At 42.4% G+C, this 24,588-nt stretch overlaps 2 protein-coding genes across 2 annotated transcripts in view; one reads left to right on the top strand and one right to left on the bottom strand.

The window, feature by feature from the left end:
* Window positions 1-4,407: 4,407 nt before the first annotated feature.
* LOC137627260 (general transcription factor II-I repeat domain-containing protein 2-like) lies at window positions 4,408-5,297 on the top strand. The gene is made up of 2 exons (XM_068358340.1): window positions 4,408-4,637; window positions 4,946-5,297. Exons 1-2 carry the CDS (start codon window positions 4,408-4,410, stop codon window positions 5,295-5,297), a joined length of 582 nt encoding a protein of 193 aa, XP_068214441.1.
* The window catches only part of LOC137627711 (protein mono-ADP-ribosyltransferase PARP12-like), a 51,056-nt gene continuing 31,346 nt past the window's right edge, over window positions 4,879-24,588 (bottom strand). Inside the window, exon 4 of the mRNA XM_068358957.1 lies at window positions 4,879-8,460. Coding sequence (XP_068215058.1) covers window positions 5,752-8,460 — 2,709 coding nt within the window. The 3' untranslated portion in view covers window positions 4,879-5,751. The remainder of the gene's footprint in view (window positions 8,461-24,588) is intronic.

Below are 24,588 nucleotides of genomic sequence, written 5' to 3'. Positions count from 1 at the left end.
AGAGAGAGAGAGAGAGAGAGAGAGAGAGAGAGAGAGAGAGAGAGAGAGAGAGAGAGAGAGAGAGAGAGAGAGAGAGAAAGTATGTTGAATCTTCTTCCACCCTTTCTAAAAGTTATAAAAACAGAGTATCTCATATATACTGATTTAAGTTTTTCCATCCTCTTTTGTTCATTATTCCTACTGAGAGAATGTATTTTTATCCAGCCCGTCCATAGTATATGGTTCATTTTTACATGTTCTTTGTGTTTTGGGATGGTTTGCCCATGTGGAAAGAATGAAAGAGGATAGGGTTGTGAAAAGAGTTTGGAGACAGGAGAGAAGAAAGACAACTACAGCCCTATAATTATTCACTGACTACTCTCCTTTTGTAAAGGGTAGAAGAGACTTTAGCTTTGGTAAGTAACTTTGAGGAAAAGGACACTCCTAAATCAAACCATTGTTCTCTAATATTGGGTGGTGCTATAGCCCCTGCACCATGGTCTTCCAATGTCTTCGGTTAGAGTTATTTTGCTTGAGGGTACACTTAGACACACTATTTTATCTTTTTCCTTATTTTCTTTCCTCACTGGGCCATTTTCCTTGTTGATGCTCTTATGGGGCTTATAGCTGGCTGTTTTTTTAACTAGGGTTATAGCTTAGCTAATAATAATAATAATAATAATAACAATAATAATAATAACAATAATTGAAAGAGTTCCATTGATGGAGGTGAGAAATTATTGGAAAGAAGTGCCGTAATTTTCAGGACACTTGAGATTTCTTAGAGGGGGAGGGATGTTACTACACCTCACGCAGTGCATTGTAGGCATTGCATATTGGGCTTTGCAGCGTTTCATAAAATAAGTATGACAAAACTAAACAGTATTAGGTTAGGTTGTATAATTTTATTACAGAAAATTTGACAAAGCCGCAATTCCTAGTACAGTACAATACTTCTAATCATAACAATGTTGGCACAATATCAACTCAAGTTTTTGTATTTACTTATAGCTCAATAATTTCTTATGAAAATAAGTACAACAATTTCACCATAACACATTTTTATAAAAAAAAAACTATGATATAATATCTCTAAACCATATCTATAATGTATGACGAAACTGAAAAGCAAAATATTTATTTTCAGGTTGTACGTTGGGTCTGGCTTTAATACGTGATTAATAGAATAAAAACTTAAGTGTGAAATATACTGAATTTGTTATAATGAATTGAAACCCGGGTTCACCACAAGACACATCATGACAATATGAACTAAAACCTGATGCATTCGTTCAGTATTTGGTTGTCTTTGTACAGACACTCATAAAACATAATGGCTACAAATAATTACATAGAATGTGGTTCATAGGTGGTTTATAGATCACGCATACATATAACCTTGAGTAAATTGCATATACATATAGTAAAAAGAACATGATTTGCATGTATTTTCCATTAGCTTATATGCTTACAACTTTTTATGTATTAAATAGTATACTGAACAAACATGTTTACACAAATATGTAAGAAAGGTCTCTCTCTCTCTCTCACTATATATATATATATATATATATATATATATATATATATATATATATGTATAAATATATATATATATATATATATATATATAAACACACATATATATATATATATATATATATATATATATATATATATATACACACATACTTATGCATTACATAATACACTATACATATATATAAGTATAAAGTAAATACCTATATCTCTATTTACCTTCCAAGGACCACATTGGGGAAATCCACGCCTAGTCAACAATAAACTCTACATATATATTCTTTAATTTCTCACAAGTAATCATTAATTTCGAAAATAAATTTTACTTTATACTTAGAATACCCACATAAGTGAATATACTATGCTGCTATAATGTAGAATATTTTATGTCTTATACAGATATGTTAACATTCCCACCGCCCTCACTCTCCAGATTATAAAAATTACAAGTAGGTTACTGTACACTATACTTACAGTAGTAATAACATGAATCTATCCTGTATGATAATTATGATTACGAAAAAGCAGTAATGAAAACCGTAACATACACAATAACTTCATAATACCTGCTACCTATTAGGTGTTCATGTCCTATCATCACTATTCCTTAAGATAACATCAATGAAAATTATGAAAAGAAGTCCTAAAACATAAAACGTTTTGTCTATAATGTGATATTTGATACAGAATGCTCAATAAAGATCACTGAACTATTGCAATATGTGTTTCACTTCTATGAAAAGATTCTAATATTCTCTCTCATTTAAATTTGTAGGATTTCAATTAGTATCATACGCTTAAATAATTTTCATTTGATAGAATGTTATTTTGGGTTGAGAAATAATTTAAGCAGAATGATTAGGAAATTTTGGATACTAGCTCTGCGCTGTAAATTTACTTATTAATAAAAAACCAGCTCTTGTTTTTAAAGAAAGCTTTTTAAAAAGTGTTCGTATCAAATTAACATGGAATATGTTTAACCCTACTCAATATTATTTTCCATACGGAAATTAAACATCAAAGACAAACCAAAACTACATTTCCTTTATAGCCTCTTAACTTATTAAAGTTAATAAATAGATGTCAATTTCCATCTTCATTTTCTGAAAGCAGTGTTTTAAAACTTTTATCTTATGAAATCTTTAAAGCGATCTCTTTACAAAGGCAAATTTTTCATTAATCAAAAAGGAAGTTATTGAGAACTATTTCTTCCACAATCAAATCTCTTTGGTACTTCTCTTACTCAGTCTATTGAGGAGGAGAGTGGATAGAGTAAATACGGCAACATGGGTGACATGCGCTAATGTCTGGGGAAAAATTATGAATTTTATGTAGTAACTTTATTCAATAAAATTATTACAGGGAACAATACGATAAGGAATAAAAAATGAATACGTATAATATAGAAAAGGAAGGGAACAATGACAGCATGGAATAAAAGAGGGAATAAGGATATTACAGAGTAAATAAGGGAATAAGGAATAAATTACACTGAAATGAACGGTAAAATTGCATGCATAACAGATGTGTAAATTAAATAGCAAAGAAGGAATAATGGGAGAAACCGTTTACATACATTTACTTTTACTTGAAAATAAATATTACAGCAGACTCTCCGTGGTGATGTGATGTAATAGCGTTTAGTTTAAATATTTTGCCAAGTGTTTTAGGTTTAGAGGATGTGGGTAAGTATATTTACAGCCCACGTGTTTTCTGTAATGATATCAACAGGTCAAAAGGGGATGGTTGAATTAGTGGACGGGAATAGGTGGACAAGGAAGTAGTATAATATATATACAATTGACAGTCAAATTACTCAGCAGTTGGGGAATCGGTGGATATGGAGATTATACTGCTAATACATACATAAGCAGATAAGGTTTTACTGTAATTATACACATTAGTGGATAAGGTTTTACTATATATATATATACACACACACACATATATAATATATATATATATATATATATATATATATATATATATATATATATGTGTGTGTGTGTGTGTGTGTATTTTCATCTAGATATGCAGGCTACTTCAAGTAATAATTAATATACTGTACTGTAAAAATTTACACACTAACATTATACATTCATATACATTTTCTTACCTTTGCACTACAGCTAACGTATCTTATTACTGTAGCTCTTTTAAACGGGAGTCAATGACAAATTCAAAGAAAATATAGCAACGTACTTTACATATACATACAATAAAAAGACAAGCTACCACAGTAAGATTCTCCCAGCAATTACATAGAGCAGGGGTCCCCAACCTATCAAGAGACATTATGAATCACAGCACAAAAAAAAAATTTCTTCACTTCAAGGTGATGTGCGTTTCAACAAGATATCTTCTTTGAAAAAATCAGTGTCTTCTCAGCAGAACCTCTTTAAAAGCCAAGCTAGTGAGATCGAATCGTGCCAGCTACCAGGTTACCAAGTATTTATGTGAAAAAGGAAAGCCACTTACTGATGGGGAATTCGTTAAAAAGTGCATGATAAAGACGGTCGAAGAAATATGTCCAGAAAAGTTGTCACTCTTTCAAAATGCAAGTTTGTATGCTTCAACAGTCACAAGGCGTATGGAAGATTTAAGTGGAGAAGTGTTTTCAACATTACCCGAGAAAGCACACAGTTTTCAGTATTTTTCTTTAGCTTTGGACGAAAGCAATGATATTTTGGATACAGCACAACTTCTGATTTTTATAAGAGGTGTCGACAAAAACTTTCAGGTTGTAGAAGATTTGTGTGCCCTTCGAAGTATGAAAGATACTATAACATCAGAAAATCTCTTTTTAGAAGTACAGTAGATCAGGCGGTAAAAAACCTTGATTTAAGTTGGGCCAAGTTAAAAAGTGTAACCACTGATGGAGCAAGAAACATGGTTGAAAGTAAAACAGGGTTGGTCCAGAAAATCTGCATTGAAGTCGCTAATGCTAATGGCACCCCTCCTCTGAAGTTCAATTGCATTATTCATCAGCAGGTACTGTGCAGCAAGGTTCTAAAATTTGAAGATATCATGAACGTCGTCGTATCAACTGTGAATTTCATTAGACGTCATGGTTTGAATCATAGGCAGTTTCAGACATTTTTATCTGAAATAGATTCAGAGTATGGTGATGTATTGTACCATACTGAAGTGAGGTGGCTCAACAAAGGAAAAGTTCTCAGGCGGTTTTTTTTTTCTCTTCGTCATGAAATCGAAATATTTCTTACTGAAAAAGGAAAGATTCCAGAAGAATTTTCAGATTCAGCCTAGCTTTCTTATCTGATATAACTAATAATTTGAACTTAAGACTGCAAGGCAATAGAAAATTGGTATCATATGTTTACTGAGGTGAAAGCACTTGGAAATAAACTAGATATTTTCATGAAACAGTTCAGTGATGAAAACTTTATTCCTTTTCCCTGTTGTAAAGTGTTGCAGAAAGAGAAAAGGAATACTTCAACTGCCTCAAAAGAAAAATGTACAAAGGCAATGGAACTTTAAAAGAAGAATTTGCAAATAGATTTAAGGACTTCCATAATCATAAGCAGGAAATTCAAATGTTTCGAAACCCTTTCAGTGTATCACCAGTAGATATTCCAGGAATTTATCAAATGCAAATAATTGATTTGCAAGCCAATGATGCCCTGAAAACCACGTTTCAAAACAATAGCCTTTTGGAATTTTATTCCAGTCTACCAGAAGAATATTCTGACTTAAAAAAGTTTGCTGTTGGCATGTTTTCAGTTTTCGGTAGTACATATATCTGTGAGCAAACATTTTAAAAAATGAAACTAGTAAAATCAAAAGTTAGATCTAAGCTTACTGATGAGCATCTTCACAAAATTTTGAGACTTTGTTACCAATGTAGAAATAGATATTGCTAAGCTTGCAAATAAGATGCAGTTTCAAATTTCCCATTAAAGATAATATATATAGAATTTTCAATAACTAATTATTTTTTGGCACAAATTCCACTATAAAACATGAGCTACTATTAAGATTTTTTAATTTACAGGAATAATACCTACGTGGCAATAGCTGGCATAAGAGTGAAGACTCTTAACTTAAACTAAATTCAAAAGATGAATAATATACAAATAAATGGGAACTTTCTCCGATAGTAAGGATAATTCTAATATGCGGCCCTCATCTGTATTTCGAAGGATAATGTGGCCCTTTACGCAAAAATGTTGGGCCTTAACATGGAGATTGGGACCTGTGAAGAAGAAGCCGTTGCTAAACATGATGATTACCTAATGTGATTATGTACTCTGGGTAATATTCTTGCTTATCATATTTCACCACAACAGAAACTCCATCACCTGTTGAATCATATGGAAATCCTGTGGAAGGATTGATGGGTGGACGTACCGTGGATGAATTGCCCGCTGTGATAGACCCCACAGCAACACGTGCAATAAATAAGTACCTATAACCTAAGTTGTCACTGGTGCAGTATCCAAGAGATGTGGCAGAATTGGGGGAAAAATATGTACCTCTGCCACATGCCTGGCCACTACTTGTTCCGTGAAGTCGCCAATCAAAATTTTCAGCGCATATATTTGAAATCACTCCTGGTTTAGTTCCATGAAACAACTGCCGAATATCCACCTTCTGGATGCTTCCGTAAACTGTAGTCATTTCTTTGACTTTGTTCTGAAAAGCTGAATACAAATAAGGATTCTGAATTCTTTCAATTTTCACAACATTATTCAGACCACAAAGACTCATTACACTCTGATATTCTTGGGAACTAGTTGACAAACATACGAGCCTAACACGTTCTTGAGGTTGCATGGGCTCCCATGTAGGAGGAATATCATATTCATAAGATTTTTTCTTACTGGCTCCTTCCCTACTTCTTAGCTTCAGGTGTTCATGAGGTCTTCGGCGCACTTCCCGACTAACATTTGTATTCAGATTTATCTGCTTCATTATATTAAGATCAATCTTATAATTATAACTTGAATTACGGAAATTTAAGGGCTTCCCTGGATTTTGAAAATAATGTTTCTCAATATCTATTGATGTGACACTACTTACAAGTTTCGTCTCTCCAGCGGTATCAACTTTTCCATACTCAACCCATTTGTTATTTTTGTCCAAGAAGTACCATATATATTTATTGGCCAGAATATTTTTTCCATTTACTACCTCAGTACATAATCTTCGTAAATACATTATCTTGGAGCTATCAGAATTGAACAATATCATGGCAGAAAAATTTCCCGTCCATTCATCTCGTCCCATCAATTTAAATAGACCCTTGAGAGCTGATGTCAGCTTACTTGGATCTAACCTTGGAAGAGTAACATCATCTTTTTCAACATTGCAAAATGCATATTCTAAGGCCTCTACTTGTGGCCTTGCCAGATTGACCCAGTTGGTTCCTTGTTCACTTATTTGCCAATGAAAGTGTAATGTGGAATGGAGGAGAGGACATCCATCTACCTCATTACGACAGCTGCCTTCCACTGAAAAGTAGCATATTTCTGCTATTGCTGTATCGCCTTGATATTCATGTGACCACACTGTTTTCTGCTGTTTTGATTTTGTTGAAACAGGCAATGAATCAGAAACTTGTTCTTTTAAAAGTCTAATGTCTTTCTGACTACCTTTCTCGTTTTTATGGGATTTTCCTTGATCTTTTTCAAATCTGTTTTTTGTACCAAAAGCAGAACTATCATGGCTTCCTTCTTGAGTAGCATACTTTTGCTCTGTTTCTGTCTTGCTGGTAACATGAGCATAATTGCCCTGATTTTTTTCTGGAGTAACAGGTTGTTGGTTTTTTCCTGTATTACTGTTTGAATCATGTCCTTGAGGTGACTGGTTGAGAGCTGGATTTGCCTTAAGAAGAGCCAAAACCACATCTCTTGGGGTCTCATTAGTTGAAATACCATTTCTAATTAACAACTGACAACATTCCTTGACAAGAATATTATGGTTAAGCTGACACCCTTGGAGTGTACACTTGGTACGTCCAGATACAAAACTGTGACATATATGGAGATTAAAGCAATCCTCCTTATTACAACCCTTTGTATTATAGTCTTTACATACATCCAATTGCCCTGTACTGCCAGCTGATATTATAACAGACTGCAACAGTTTTCGCAAACTTTGAACTGGTAATTCCCTTATGTAAAATGAGTTAAGAACACGTTTGTTATGATCAGTAAACCATCTATGACCAAGTACACAGTCTTTCTCTTGACACCAACTAGTAAGATAATAAAGACACATATGAAGATCATTGCAAGAAGATTGATTCTGACAACCTTGAGAACCAGCATGATCTTTGCATAAGCTAAGTTTTGGACATAACACAACAGTTTCATCATGAAGCTCAAAAATATGACTGAATGACTTAACAACTTCTCGAATACTGGAGGGCTTCATGTTTTTGGTTTCCATTAATTGCAGAAGACTTGAGCTAAAGGCTGAGCACTCTGAAAGAACTTCAACTAGCACAAGAGGACTGACACCTTGCTGGTCCTCATGGAAACTTCCTCCCTGATACTCATGGCAACTTGAAGGTAAATCTTTATCACTTTGAAAAGCACTGGCATGATACCCTCTACTACCACGACCAAGACCACGACCACGAGATCTGTAATTATCAGATGGCCTTCCTACACCTCGCTGGTCCTCATGGACACTTCCTCCCTGATACTCATGGCAACTTGAAGGTAAATCTTTATCACTTTCAAAAGCACTGACATGATACCCTCTACTACCACGACCAAGACAACGACCACGAGATCTGTAATTATCAGATGGCCTTCCTGGCTTTTCACAAGGCTCTCCATAAGATAAATTGCCAAATCTGTTTCTATCTTGGTCTCCACCTTCCCTATCAAAGCTATTATGTGACTTTCCACCATAGCCACGAAAACTGTGATAACGTCTACCTCTTCCATATCCTCTTGTTGGCTGCCTACAACTCTGTGGGATGGGAAAACATACAAACCATTACTCTAGTTGTCAATATTAACCACTCATGTTTAAAGTACCATAAGCCACTTTAGATGTTGAAATGTTAAAAAATGATTTTCACTGTGTATAAACCTTTGCATGCAATGAATACATAAGCACATAAGATACAAAAGGGACAATTGCTAGCAGTTCTAATATACTATTTTGATAGTTTTGATCTTATAAGATTAAAAACATTTAATTGTTATAATTTACACAGCACAGCCAACATCGTTACATTGTTTGAATGAATTTTCTTTTAACCTTGTTCAGAATGTAACATATGAAAACAACCCCCTATCCCCTCACTTATCCTTGAATACCCTTTCATAGATGGAGTTTTTAATTTTCATTAAAATTACACAACGCATTTTCTGGGTCGACCTGTGACGCCCGGTGAAAAGGGTCCTTCTTATCTCTTTTCCGATATAAATACTTCGAAATATACCAGAGAAAGTTAAAGCATGGAATGCAGAGGTTACTACCCTCGCGCGAGCACCCTAAGGGCGTGTGAAAACCACTATTCACAGGTCATCTTCCATTTAGATCAATCCTTCCTCAAAAGGGGGAGCCGCCCTAACGGCACCAACCTAACTCACCTGATCCACTCAGCGACGCCTGCCTCGAGCGCCCTCTACTCATCCTTCTGTTGGACTTGTACTAACGATGATTGCTTTGTTTTGTGTCTCGCTTTTTAGCTGTTTTTATGGATTTCTTCATGATGGCTGAAGCTCTCCTTACTCCTGCACCAATGTTAAGTACCACAGATTGTTTTGACAGTTTTTTTTCTAGTACCGGGCAACTAGTGTTAAGTAATAAGATGTGTTTTTTAATACGTTCGGCCTTGTGCCTTCCGTGGTCCACTCGGCCATTTTTATTGTTTACACTCAGTGGGTTTTCTATTTGCTTTTCGTTGCCCTTTTGGTACTGTTATCTGTTAGGTTCATTAATCTTAAGTAATTTTATTTTAATCTTATTTTAAGATTGTAGGCTCCATGCCTCTGTTTGAACCTTTATCTTTAGTGTGGTACTTATTAGTCGTTTACAAGTCCGTTTCTGTTAACGAAAATAGCGTTCAGGGGTTTCATTACAGTTTAGTACCGCCGATTCGGTAGGTCTTTTATTATTATCATTTGATTTATATTATATTTTTTGGGCTCAAAAGTTCCTAAAGGGTAGCTTCCTTGGGTATATATAACTACGGCGATATTCCCAGAGAATTTACCTTAAGGTACCCAGAATTCTAACTCCTGGAGCGAATATCCCTAATAAAAGAACCAGGGATATCGCCAAATATCAGAGGACGTATTCTTGACACGCCACATAGCAATCTGCACCCCGAACAGAGTTAACACTTCAAAGGGGTCAATTGCTTTGGTTCCGAGGGAGTTGGCAAGTATTGCTGGCCTCCCTCCTCGTATCTCCCCTAGGCTAAGATGAGTTTTCTTGGCTGCGGGTGACTCATTATTAGACCAAGGTTAGCAGGACCCTCTTCCCTCTTTCCCCCTCTTTCCTTAGTGATGGCCTAGCCATTGCATCCCTGTCTGTCATTCTACATCTGTACCTAGCATAGGTTAGGATGTGGGGTTGACTCAGTCCCTTGCCGGTCGGCAGTGCGTGCCGGCCTGTAAGGGTCTTCTGCTTTGAGTGCTGCCCGGACCTCCCTTGGTCTCTCATCCATGTTTGTCTGTAGAGCCAGATGGCATTGGTCAGGAAGCCTGAAGTTATATTCTCCCCTTCCTTATGTGCACTCTTTCGGGTTGCCAGGCTATGAAGCAGTACAGTCTCTTATCCCGGCATCCATTCTGTTTTTCTTCTAGTGTTTGTACTCTAGTCCGGCTGCTGGCCTACGTGGCCGGCAGCCGGAGTTCTCTGGTTCTTTTGCTGCCAGCCGGCATTGGTTGTATACCTTTGCCGGCCTGCTATATATAACACTGAGGTTCTGCCGGCCGGCAGCCGGGTGCTATCTTGTGTAGTTGCCAGCCGGCAGTCACTGCCGGCCGGCACACGCATTTGAACCAGCGTTCTTCCACCTAATAGTCTATAAGTAGTATACTTTGGAACTAGTTAAGGTACGTGAAGGCTGGCCGGCACATTACCTTCTATACTGTAGCCAGTATTTTTCAGTATAGTATATACTGTAGGGAGAAAACTATAGTATAGTATTTGTTACAACACTAAGTTTTTCTAACACTTTTGTGTTGTCTTGCACAGCCCTTTGGTGTAACCTTACAGATAAAGAAAGTGAGTTCTTTCTAATCTACTATTCAGCATTTTAAAATCACTTATTTGGGTGTGAGCTACACCTGTTTCCTCTGGAAATTATTTATTGGTCGCTCTAGAATAGATTAACCATACGATTTTATTATCTGGAAGGTTGCAGCAATTGACTGTGCGGGAAATACAAGTGTGTGTCTTTCCTTTCTAGTTTAGTTATGCTAAGCTATGTATATCCAGTGATACGTAGTTCACTTGATACTCATGGAATTTTCTTCTCTTTACAGGAGGACCATCTGAAGTGTGGAAGCGTTTTCTGCAACGTCCGCAGCAAGAACTTCTGCGGACATGACTTGTGTAGGAGGAACGCAGCATGCGCAGTCTCCAAAGGTGATCTCCGGTATTGGGACCCGCAAGTATGTACCGTGTGCACGAAACCTGATTACTGAGGCTTTTGATTCCCCTAAGACGGCGGAGTCAAGGGACGCAGCAAGGGAGAAGCTTCGTATCTGGGTAAGGGGCTTTCAGAAGAACACTTCTGGGCCCTATCTTCCAAGTGAGAAGATGAGGGCTTACCTTTTCCCCAAGGCGTCAGCAGAGGCAGTGATTCCCCAGCCTCAAGCGGAGATACCGTTGGTTCAGATCCCGGTGGATGCTGAAGTCGCGGACGCCCTGCAGGACATCCAATTGGACGATAGGATGTCGGAGGTGTCCGAGCGTTTGGAAGATGACCTTCTGGCAGAAGACCAGGAAGAAGAACAGGCTCCAGACAATGAAGAGGAAGAGTTCAACGAGGTGTCGGCTACTCCGGTTCAGGCCCCTGAACCTATTCCCTCAACATCGTCCTCTCTCCCAGATGAGCTGGGAAAGACCCTTTCCTCCATCGTTGGAATGATCCAACAGATGCAGAGGGAAAATAATGAAAAGGCTGCTGCAATGAAGCTGGAGATGCGGAGACTTGCAGCATCACGTGGGCCCCAGAAGAAGCTCAGCGTGAAAGACCTTCCCTTGTGCTCAGATGCCAACTCTTGGTGGTATGCCGAGCACATGCCTATGACGACGGGAAAAATCGTCATTTCGGAGAAGTTGGGCTCAGTCCCCCTTGAGGAGGTGGAATTTTGGCCCAGCAAGGAGTCGTATCCGGACTGTTATGTCCGTCTAAGGAAGGAACCAGCCTCAAAGGAAGAAACGGAGCTGAAGGAGGTCATAGTTTTGGACCACGCTAAGGCTCAAGCTTTACTGTCAAACTCGATGAAAGAGAGGGGCTTCACAAACTCAAAGGTACCTGCTTTGAGTAAGAAGCACCCTTCCTTTGTGTCCTCTCCTTCTAGAGCCTTCCCCTTTATGCAGAAAGGGTTTATGGCTGTGCTGAAAGCAATCGAGGCAGGTAAACCATGCCCCTCCTTGGAGGAGTGTAAACCTCTGTCTTTGGCCCTACCCATGGACCACAAGGACTGGAAGGACGTCCATCTTACCTTCTAAGTCGGGAAGTTGGAGGCTGATATTGCCGGACGTCAGTTCGGTGAGAACCTCCCCAAGCTGTCTGACTTTCTTTTGCGCAGGGAGCTTGAGACAAAAGAAAGACTTGCTGTCTCAATGTCTCATTAAACGACTCTATAGACAATGGCAAGTGACCCCAAGGTCCAAGAAATGTTTATGGTAGTGGCTAAGACACACCTAGCCACGGTGACGAAGGACCTTTATAGCTTCGTCAAAGCTAGGAGGGCTTGTAGGGAGTTCGTGTTCGCCTCGGCTGCGGTGAGGCACGAGCCAAGGAAGCTAATCTCCTCCAGCATTTGGGGCAAAGACCTCTTCCCTAGTGAAGCGGTCAAGGAGGTTGTAGATAAGGCCGCCACGGAGAATAGAAACCTTCTCCAGAAGTGGGGCCTATCTCTCAAGAGAAAGTCTTCCCCAGATGAGGGTCCCCAACCAAAGAGGAAGACTAAGAAGACTAGGCTACCCTCTCGGCCAGCCAAGCCATTCAGACAGCAGCAGCAGCAGCAACAAATTCCTATGCCTACAGTACCCCAGATGGTGGCACAAACCCCGACCACGTACCAGTTTGTACACCAAGCCGTGTCGACGCACTCTCCGGCATTTAACCCAGCGTTCGAAGGGCAGTCAACTACCTTTCGAGCGAAGCCTAGAGGAGCAGCCAGAGGTTCGTCTAGATGCCTCTCAAGGGGGAGGGGATTCAGGGGTGGTCGCGGTCAAGGAGACAAGACCTCAGGGCAACAGCAGCCAAAGTGAGATGATACCGGTAGGAGGGAAACTTCAGAATTTTCGGGATCGGTGGACCTTCGATCCCTGGGCCCACAGCCTACTCAAGAATGGACTGGGTTGGAGCTGGTACAGCACTCCAACCCCGTGCCCTCGATTTTTCCAACACTCCACCCCCGTTCTGGAGGAGTACATTCAAGAACTGTTGGAGAAAAGAGTAATCCGAAGGGTAAAGTCCATCAAATTCCAAGGGAGGCTGTTTTGTGTTCCCAAGAAGGACTCAGAAAAACTCAGAGTTATTCTGGACTTGTCGCCACTCAACAAGTTCATAGTGAATTGCAAGTTCAAGATGCTAACACTGCTACACATAAGGACCTTACTGCCCAAGAGGGCATATACCGTCTCCATAGATTTGTCAGACGCCTATTGGCACGTTCCAATCAATCGTCAACTCTCCCCCTACCTAGGGTTCAAGCTACATCGAAGACTCTACGCCTTCAGAGCCATGCCATTCGGGCTAAACATAGCCCCAAGGATCTTCATGAAGCTTGCGAGCGTAGCTCTCAAACAATTACGCCTAAAGGGAATCCAGGTGGTAGCCTACCTGGACGACTGGCTGGTGTGGGCAGCATCCAAGACAGAATGTTTGCAAGCTTCCCTACAAGTGATCCAGTTCCTAGAGCATCTAGGCTTCAAGATCAACAGAAAAAAGTCTCGACTTTCTCCATCTCAAAAGTTCCAGTGGTTGGGAATCCACTGGGACCTAGTGTCACACCAACTCTCCATCCTGGCGAAGAAGAGGAAGGAGATAGCTGGTTCTGTCAAGAGACTTCTGGATTCCGAAAGGATATCAAGACGGGAACAGGAGAGAGTGCTGGTTTCTCTCCAGTTTGCCTCAGTAACAGACCAGGTGCTAAGAGCACAGCTAAAGGATGCAACCGGAGTTTGGAGAAGTTATGCATCAAACGCGCGAAGAGATCTGATAAGACCAGTACCGCTTCGTCTACGTACGCTTCTCAGGCCTTGGTCCCAAGTCAGGCAACTAAAGAAGTCGATGCTTCTTCAGCCACCTCCCCCCTCATTGACTATTCACACAGACGCCTCGAAGGAGGGGTGGGGAGGTCATTCTCATCGGAAGAAGGCCCAAGGAACTTGGTTCAATATTCAAGACATTTCACATAAACTTTCTGGAAGCTATGGCAGTACTCCTTACCTTGAAGAAAGTCTCCCCTCATCGCTTGATCCACATAAGGTTGGTACTGGACAGCGAGGTGATTGTGAGATGCTTGAATCGACAAGGATTGAGGTCACCACCACTCAACCAGGTGATGTTGGCCATCTTTCGACTGGCGGAAAAGAAGAAGTGGTACCTGTCGGCAGTTCACCTTCAAGGAGTCCGCAATGTGCTCTATCCAGGTTCACACCGATAGAGTCGGAATGGTCCCTAGACGCAGGATCATTCTCCTTCATCTTGAGTCAAGTCCCAGAACTGCAGATTAGACCTCTTTGCGACGAAAGACAACAAGAAGTTACCCCTTTACGTGTCCCCGTACGAGGATCCCTTGGCGGAAGCAGTGGACACAATGTCCCTCGACTGGAACAGATGGTCCAGGATTTACCTGTTCCCTCCTCACAACCTTCTATTGAGGGTCCTCAACAAACTGAGATCTTTCAAGGGAGTAGCGGCAATAGTGGCTCACAAGTGGCCGAACAGCGTGTGGTTCCCTCTGGCATTGGAACTACGGCTGAAGTGTCTACCGTTACCGGATCCAGTTCTGACCCAGCGAGTTCAGAAGTCGACTGTCTGCGCTTCATCACAGAAAACCCGGAACCTGCAGCTCATGATTTTCTCTCCCTAGCGGTGAGAAAATGTTTCGGGATTTCGAAAGACAGTATAGACTTCCTAGAGGAATATAAGTGCAAATCCACTAGAAGGCAATATGAGTCATCATGGAGAAAATGGGTGGCCTTTGTCAAGGCGAAGAATCCGCAAAAGATCTCGACGGACTTCTGCTTATCTTTCTTCATCCACCTCCATGGTCAAGGGTTAGCAGCCAACACAATATCAACGTGTAAATCTGCTTTGACAAGACCCATTTTATATGCCTTCCAGCTCGACCTCTCTAACGATATTCTTAATAAAATTCCGAAAGCCTGTGCTAGGCTCAGACCATCAGCACCTCCAAAGCCCATTTCATGGTCTTTAGATAAAGTTCTTCATTTCGCTTCGCTGTTGAACAATGAGGAGTGTGCTTTAAAGGATTTGACCCAAAAAGTTATTTGCACTCGCGTCGGGGGCCAGGGTTAGTGAAATTGTAGCCCTCTCGAGAGAGGAAGGTCATGTTCAGTTCTTGGATAGGGGAGAACTGAACCTGTTTCCGGATCCTGCGTTTCTCGCCAAGAACGAGTTACCCACCAACAGGTGGGGCCCCTGGAGAATCTGCCCTCTGAAAGAAGATGCATCTCTATGTCCAGTGGAATGCCTAAAGGTCTATCTTCGTAGAACTTCAGACTTCAGGGGTGGTCAACTATTCAGGGGAGAAACATCAGGCTCAAATTTATCAATGAAACAACTTAGTGCGAAAATCACCTATTTTATTCGCAGAGCGGATCCAGACAGTACACCCGCAGGTCACGATCCGAGGAAAGTTGCCTCATCCTTAAATTTCCTTAATTGTATGGATTTCGAACATCTTCGCTCATACACTGGCTGGAAGTCTTCCAGAGTTTTCTTTCGTCACTATGCGAAGCAAGTGGAGCAACTGAAGAGGTCTGTGGTAGCAGTGGGTAGTGTCATTAACCCTGCTGTTTAACTCTGCGAGGAACAGTGGATTTAATTGGGACGATTAATTCCGGGGCTGGAAGTCTTCCAGAGTTTTCTTTCGTCACTATGCGAAGCAAGTGGAGCAACTGAAGAGGTCTGTGGTACCAGTGGGTAGTGTCATTAACCCTGCTGTTTAACTCTGCGAGGAACAGTGGATTTAATTGGGACGATTAATTCCGGGGTGAGTGTGTAGTTACGAACTGTTCTACAAACTAAGTGTTAGGGCACTGGGGTGCCCACATTGACTGTTCCACTTTCAAAGGTGAACCTAGCATAAGTGCAGACATGTGTGCCAAGCGTTTCCAACGCTAATGTAACTGATTAGTAATACAAACTTTTATGTTTTTGATACCTCGGTATGTTAAAAGTGGCGCTAATATTTTTCTTTCAGATAAACAAGTTTTCTGGTTACTATCATGCTTATGCTTATTTATTGGTTATCCTCCTCTTATATATGTATAATTGTTGTTTAACCTGTTTTATTTTATTGTTTGCAATAAACTAGTTCTTGTGAACCTTGCGTCTCTTTCGTCTGTGTCATTTTACTTGAAATGAGTTAGCATTACGTTTACTATGTATATTTATCTGGGATAATTCTAATAGATTGTTCCTTTATGCAAGCATTGGTTTATGCTTTCCCCTAGCGGGAGGACTCCATGCCCTAAGGGGACGGTGGCGGATATGCAAGTTTTCCTCCTACCCGGATATAAATCTTTGTCCAATCCAGTAATGAACGGGGAACTGGTCGATATTTCATATTGACTCAGTGGTTCTTTACAAACTATGCTTTACATGATATAGGGTGAGACCACTATATTGGCTTGTCTGTTATTCATACATAGGTATATGTACTCTTCGAGACTTTTCCAGAGTCTAGTATGACTCTTCCCTGTAGGGGGCACGAAGCACTAACATGGTCTATGGTTAGATGATAAGATGTATGACGGTAACATCTTAGGTCTCTAGGTCTAGTTGGCCGGGAAATACCTTCGGGGAGTACGGCACGTTTTGAGAATCCACAGATACAGAAATGCTCTGATATACTTCCATCAGGACGACATGGCTTGAGCCCAAAAAACGGATTTTGAACGAAGCGAAAAATCTATGTTTGGGTGAGATGGCCATGTCGTCTTACTGGACCCGCCCTTCCCTTTTCTTCTAAAAAGGGCTGTAGGTCCCCTCCCTACATACAGTATCTGTAGCACCTCGTGTATCGCTACAAGGAATACAGATGGCGCCGTGAGCGGCGCAATGCACGCTCCTTTCTTTCTCGTTTTTCGTTTTCTTGCCAATTGACCCCTTCAAAGTGTTAACTCTGTTCGGGGTGCAGATTGCTATGTGGCGTGTCAAGAATACGTCCTCTGATATTTCGCGATATCCCTGGTTCTTTTATTAGGGATATTTGCTCCAGGAGTTAGAATTCTGGGTACCTTAAGGTAAATTCTCTGGGAATATCGCCGTAGTTATATATACCCAAGGAAGCTACCCTTTAGGAACTTCCATCAGGACGACATGGCCATCTCACCAAAAAATAGATTTTTCGCTTCGCTCAAAATCCTTTTAGTACTGTATTCCCCTGTCGCTATTCTTGTTAGTCTTTATTGTTATTTTCGGACAGATGTGCTTTATTTATTGAGGTTCGTGCTTGTTAGATTGACCGTCGTAACCGACGAGTCTGAGAGAATGGGATTCCCGTTTTCTTTCTTATAGACTTGGGAGCCCGTTCTCTCTGTCTCACTTAGGGATGACTACGTTATTCATGTGATTGTTTTAAGGTTACGGCGATCTTTCTTGGCTTATTGTCGGTGTTCGATCCGTTTCGTGTTAGAGTCGCTTTAGGTATCGGCCTGCCTTGCGCGGCCTTATGTTCCCCCCCACCCCCCTTAGTTCCACTCTCTCCTCGCTCCGGCATGGGAGTTGGGTCGGAACATTATTCATACTCCGCCGCGAGTTTCAACCTATCTGGGAACGCTTTTTACCTATTACCTTTTGCACCCCTTCGACAGAGAATCCTCCCCTCGTTGGCTTTCCGCAACTTGACTCCGGCTTCGGCCTTCCATTCACACGAATCTGATGTATCTTATTTTTGTTTTTTACTCTCCGGCGCGTCCTCCAGGAGTGCTATGGAGATTTATTACTACATCCAGTTAACGTATCCCTTCATTGGGTTAAGGATCTATTACCAAACACACACCCCCCCCCTCATAGCTGCCGGGCTTCCATCGCCCTCCGGCTTTCCCATTACATAAGCCATAATTGTTAAAAAGTAATTACTCCGGAGCTCCGGCTCCTACATATGCACTTTCTATATTAGAATCTATCATAGTATATCTTTATTAATTTCAATTTGTAGTGATTACGACGGAGCTCCGGCTCCTTTAGTTACACGACCTCAATTCGGCACATCATCTATAAGCTTCCTTGTCTTTACTGTTATTTTACTTAGTAAAGCCCGTAGGAAACTTTGTACTTATTGATCCTTTTTATTACAGAAAGTACGCTGTGCTGCCAAGGGCTGTTCCGCAACCTTTCTCAATTCGGTAGGCCATGACGTTTGCCGGTCGCATGCCCACTGTGCGATCTCCTTTGTCCGGGAGGATGGCCAATCACCCTATATGATCTGGTTCCCGGAAGCATGTGCGCTCTGCTATGAACTTTCATCCATTCTCCTTAATGATGAGGTAAGTTAGCGATGTTATCTGCATGCTAGTTTTTAAGGCTCCGCTTTATATATTTGGTTGTTTGTGTTTCTATTGGTTTTATATGGCGACGCAGCGTATTCAGGTGTTATCTAATACTTTTTGTTGTAATGTTTCCCGTCTGCCGTTCTAAGTTACCCCTCCTTTTTCAGGCTGACGAGGATTCACTCCGGACGGCCAAGACCAGCCTACGCTCCTGGGTGTCTGGTTTCGGATGAAATGCCCCGACCGGTTGCCCCTACCTCCTTGATACAGACATGGCCTCCCGGTTATTCCCTGGTTCCTCCTCGGCCGCAGTACCTCTGGAACAAGCTGCCCCCATCATTGAGAGTATCAGGGCGGCCCTTCCGGTAGAAGAGGAACACCTGCTCTCAGGAGACATCTCATCCCTGGACATTCACACCGAACCAATGGAGGAGCAGGCGAGTGGTGTGGGTATGGCAGAAACCTTTCTTTCCCCTACTCCTTCCTCCTCTTTCCTCTTTTTCTTTCCACGGCTTTGACAAACCTCAGGCTTCTCCTTGGGAAGGTTCCATCTCGGTCCGTCCCAAGGTGAAGCCTATTCGTAAGATTAAACCCAAAAGCAATACTTCAGCTTCGCCACAGTCTATATCCCCGGTCCCAGGACCTTCCTCAGCCCCTGACGTTCCAATGCTTTCACGCACCCCTCCTCATCCTAAAGGACAGAAGGGTAAGTCCGCTAAGTCCAAGGCTCCCGCTGTAGGTAGCTCCTCGGATTTCCAAGTAACTTTGGAATTCATTCAAGATATGGTGGAGTCAAAGCTGCAAAGACACTCCGGGGTCATATCAGAGCTAAAGGACATGGTGGCTAGCCTCATAAGGGGCAAGTCTCACCCTGATCCGTCCCCAGTTCCTGATGCATCGAAGCTTCCACCCTTCGATAAGAATAACCCTTGGAGGTTCGCGAAGCATGCCCCTTATTTGGATGGTACGCTTACGATTGAAGGGTTGGGGACCCGCCCTCTAGATGATCTGGAGTTCTTCCCTCCAGACCTCCAGTTCCCCTTCAATGGCTTTGTTCGTTTACGTGAGCACGCTTTAGTACGGATGGACAAGGTCCCAAAGGAGACGATAATATTCCCGAAAGAGCAGGCCCAAGCTGTCTGGGCCCGTACTCTGACGGAATGGGGTTGTACTAATTCTAAGTTAACCCCCCACAAAGGAGCGTATACAATCTTTATCACTCCTACGTCCATCCCGTCTCCGCTTACTGACAAGATCGCGGAATTGACTAATCAGTCAGTTAAGGACGGCATCCCCATGCCTACCCTTAAGGAAACGGATCCCACCTCTCTCCTCATTCCTGGCACCTCGGCGCTCTGGAACGATGCTTCTTCTACGTTTACGGTGGGTAAATTAGACCCTGACTGCGCTTCCTCTCTCTTCTCGGAAAGACTCCCTAAGATCCCGGACCACTTATTGAAAATAGAGTTCGAGACGAGAAACCGGCTGGCGAGAACTCTCAACTCGGCAGTTTCATCAGAGCTGATAGCTTCCTTATACAGCGACGAGCCACTCTTTCGAGTGCAGGCAAAGAACCTCCTGCAGTCGTTCCAGTCGGACCTACATGACTTCTGGACTGCGAGAACTAATTGTCAGAAGCATGTTCTCGCAGAAGCCTCTATTCGGCATGAACCCAACAGACTCATCACCTCCTCCTGGTGGGGTAAAACCCTGTTCCCCAGGAAGAAGTCGATAAGGTTCTCCAGGACGCAGCGAGGGCTAATCAGAACCTTCAAGTTAGATGGGGCCTCTCAAATAAGCGTAAATTTAAGAACATGCCTCGTCAACCTTTCCCAAGAAAAAACAAAGGGCCTATGTTCCTTACAAGACGGGTAGAGGCCAACTCCATCATTCCGTAGGCCCTCACTCCTCAACTGCCTCTACGGCTAAAGCCGCCCCTCCTCAACAGATTGTCTTCCTCCCGGCTCCTCAAGGTACCCAACCAACTTCGGCAACATCTTGGATGACCTCCCCTGCCTTCAATCAGGCGTACGAGACCTCGGGTTCCTTTCGAGGATACCCTAGAGGCGGCACCAGGGGTAGAGGTCAGTTCTGCCAGCGAGGCGGACCTAGAGCCAGAGGTTCCCGAGGAGGACGTGGGGCTAAGTTCAACCCCACGCAATGAAGCGAATCCAGTAGGGGGGGAGATTGTACCAGTTTCGGGACCAGTGGACCTTCAGTCCTTGGGCCCACAGTATAGTCTCAAAAGGCCTGGGCTGGAAATGGGCACTAGGTTCTCCACCTCCGATAGTGTCCTTCTTCCAGAAGCCCACTCCCATCCTAGAGGAGTATACCAAGGACCTCTTGAAGAAAAAGGCAATAAAGAGGGTACGGTCACTGAAATTTCAAGGCTGTCTGTTCACGGTTCCAAAAAAGAATTCATCGGCGTTGAGAGGGGTCCTGGACCTGTCCAAACTGAATTCTTACATTTTTTGCGACAGGTTCCGCATGCTGACTATCTCTCAGGTACGGACCTTACTTCCCCGTGAGGCCGTCACCACCTCTATCGATCTTACAGACGCCTATTATTACGTCCCAGTAGCAAGAAACTTCTCTCCTTACCTCGGCTTCCGCCTGGGCAAGAAATCTTATGCGTGTAAAGTGATGCCGTTCGGCCTCAGCATTGCTCCCAGGATATTTACAAAGCTAGGGAAGACGGTGCTAGAACAGCTCAGGAGCCAAGGGATCATGGTGATCACTTATCTGGACGACTGGCTCATCTGGGCACGGACGATTCAAGACTGCCACAAGGCTACAACCAAAGTGGTTCAGTTTCTGCACAAGGTAGGATTCCAAGTCAACTTACAGAAATCTCGCCTACAACCAGCAAGCAAATTCGAATGGCTAGGCATCAGATGGGACCTCACAAGTCACGAACTATCTCTTCCTCCCAATAAAGGCCAAGGAGATAGCTTCGAAGACAAGACACTTCATCAGGAACAAACATATTTCACGAAGAGCCTTAGAAAGAGTTCTAGGCTTACTCCAATTCGCTTCAGTGACAGACCTCTTATTGAAGGCCAAACTCAAAGACATCAACCGAGTTTGGAGAAAGAGAGCTACAACCCGATTACGAGACAAAATATCGAAGATCCCCTCAGTCTTAGTTCGTCGCCTCCAACCATGGTCGAAACAGTAGAACCTCTCCAAATCGGTTCCTCTGCAATTCCCTCCTCCACGTGTGACGATTCACACACACGCGTCTCGCAGTGGTTGGGGGGGCTATTATTGACACCAGATGTTTCAGGGATCTTGGTCCCCTGCGATGCAACAGTTCCACATCAAGGTCTTGGAGGCCATGGCAGTGTTACTGACCTTAAAACGGCTATCCCCTTCACGCTCCACCCACATCAGGATAGTCTCCGACAGCACGGCGGTAGTTCACTGCATCAACAGAGGCGGATTGAAATCTCCCAATCTCAATTAAGTCCTGGTCACCATCTTTACCTTGGCAAACGAAAAGAACTGGTTCCTGTCAGCCACTCACCTCGCAGGAGTCCAGAACGTGATAGCGGACTCACTATCCAGGACAAAACCACTAGAATCGGAATGGTCCCTAGACGAAAATTCCTTCCGGTGGATTTCGAGACTGGTTCCAGGTCTCCAGGTAGACTTGTTCGCGACACAACTCAACCACAAACTTCCATGTTATGTGGCCCCGAACCTGGACCCTCAGGCTTGCGCTATGGACGCACTAACCCTGGATTGGAACCGTTGGAGGAAGATTTACCAGTTCCCTCCGGTGAATCTTCTGATGAAAGTTTTACCCAAGCTACGCTCCTTCCACGGATAGGTGGCTTTGATAGCACCTCAGTGGCCCAAAAGCAGCTGGTTTCCTCTCCTCCTAGAGTTGAAACTTCTCCCGTTCCGGATCCCATTCCACAAGCTGACCCAAGTGGTCCAAACACGGACTGTGTCAGATTCCTCAAGGATAGCGCAAACCCTAACTTTGTGGATTTCATGAAATTTGCAGCCCATAAGGATGCAGCTATTGACCCAGAAAATGTCCTCTTTATTGAATCAGACAAGAGAGACTCTACGATTAGACAGTATGATTCAGCAGTTAAGAAGCTAGCGGAATTTCTTAAAAATTCGAATGAAACTCGAATGACCCCGAACCTGGCCATTTCGTTCTTTCGGTCCCTTTTTGACAAGGGCCTCGCAGCTAGCACTATAACCACAATTAAATCAGCTTTGAAAAAGATCTTCTACGTGGGGTTCAATATTGACCTCACAGATTCTTCTTTCTCATCCATTCCAAAAGCCTGTGCTCAGCTCCGACCTTCTGTTCGTCCACAAAAGGTCTCGTGGTTTCTGAACGACATCCTCAAGCTCGCGTCTGACACTGATAACGAATCCTGCTCTTACATATCACTCCTTAGGAAGACCTTATTTCTTATGGCCATGGCCTCAGGTGCTAGAATTTCAGAATTGACAGCTCTCTCCCGTAATCCGGAAAACCTAGATTTCCTGCCGTTTTCTTCTCTCCCCCGATAGAGCTTTCCTAGCCAAAAATGAGGACCCACGCTCATCTGGACCCTTGTTTGTCAGGGAACAAGGGGGGTACTATTTCCATCCAAGGCATCAGACAGCAAATCCTTTACTTTATCAAGCAGGCTAACCCGGAATCTTTTCCATATGCACATGATATCCGGGCAGTAGCCACCTCCATCAATTATTTTCAGAATATGGATTTTGATGACCTTAAAAAGTACACGGGTTGGAAATCCCCGATGGTTTTCAAACGCCACTATTTGAAGAACTTGCAGGCCCTTAAGTTCCCTACTGTTGCAGCTGGGAGTGTCGTCTCCCCCGATTAATTTCTTCTTTTCTCCTTTTTCGTCCTCCTCTCAACCTTCTCCCTCCCCCCGGCCACTCCCACCACGTTGCCTCTCACCTTGGTCGGTGTTTTTTGCCTCATTGATGTGTTATGTCGGTGGATTAGTCCACTTTTATTTTATGTCAGGTTGACTTATTCATGCTGGTAGCTCTTAATTTTGGATTGTATATAATTATTGGTATCGTAGGGTATGGTACAGTTTGTCATGTTTTTGTACCCATATTATTATCTTTTGCATCCTGCCAATTTTGATTCCATTGCTACCTTTGATTTTGATTGTTTTATTTTGATGTTCTGGAGTTATGTACATTCCTGTGCCTACATGGCGATGTTAGTTTTTAAGGAATTCTTATTTTGTCTGGGGAAATTAAATATTTATTATACTTTACCTCCAGTTTCCGATAATTTTACTTACCTTATTTTTGATGAGATTTGATGTTTATGTCTGTCACTTTACGTGCCTTTATATAGTAATCCCCAACTATACTTACGTTTTTTATTTAACCTGTTGCTTGTGGGCTTGGAAGACATTCTCTGGTACATTTTCACCGGGCGTCACAGGTCGACCCAGAAAAGGGATTTTGACGAAGGAAAAATCTATTTCTGGGGAGATACCTGTGACGCCCGGTGAAACCCTTCCTTATTTCTTCCCCGACCCTTTCCTTTCCAAGCCTTTTCTTGTAGAAGGATGTGTAGAGGGCGCTCGAGACAGGCGTCGCTGAGTGGATCAGGTGAGTTAGGTTGGTCCCGTTAGGGCGGCTCCCCCTTTTGAGGAAGGATTGATCTAAATGGAAGATGACCTGTGAATAGTGGTTTTCACACGCCCTTTCTTTATACACGACGCCCTTAGGGTGCTCGCGCGAGGGTAGTAACCTCTGCATTCCATGCTTTAACTTTCTCTGGTATATTTGGAAGTATTTATATCAGAAAAGAGATAAGAAGGACCCTTTTCACCGGGCGTCACAGGTATCTCCCCAGAAATAGATTTTTCCTTCGTCAAAATCCCTTTATGGAATAAGAATCACCACTTCTACATGTACTTGTAAGTATAAAACCATAGTCTTATCAAATATTTAAATACATAAACTAAGATAACAATATGTAATGACTAAGGTCACAATAATTTTGCTTTGGTTCTAGAGTTCAATACATGGTTTTGGCATAATTGATTTCCACCTGCAAATTTTATTTATACATAATAAATGTGTGTTTGGTTCCTGATCGGTATTCACTTAGAACCCTTTTACCCCCAAAGGACGTACTGGTACGTTTCA

Source organism: Palaemon carinicauda, chromosome 35, assembly GCF_036898095.1.
Source record: "Palaemon carinicauda isolate YSFRI2023 chromosome 35, ASM3689809v2, whole genome shotgun sequence".
NCBI classification, from domain to species: Eukaryota; Metazoa; Arthropoda; class Malacostraca; order Decapoda; family Palaemonidae; genus Palaemon; species Palaemon carinicauda.
Note: the sequence above shows the minus strand (reverse complement) of the source record. Positions and strands in the feature narration are given on the sequence as shown.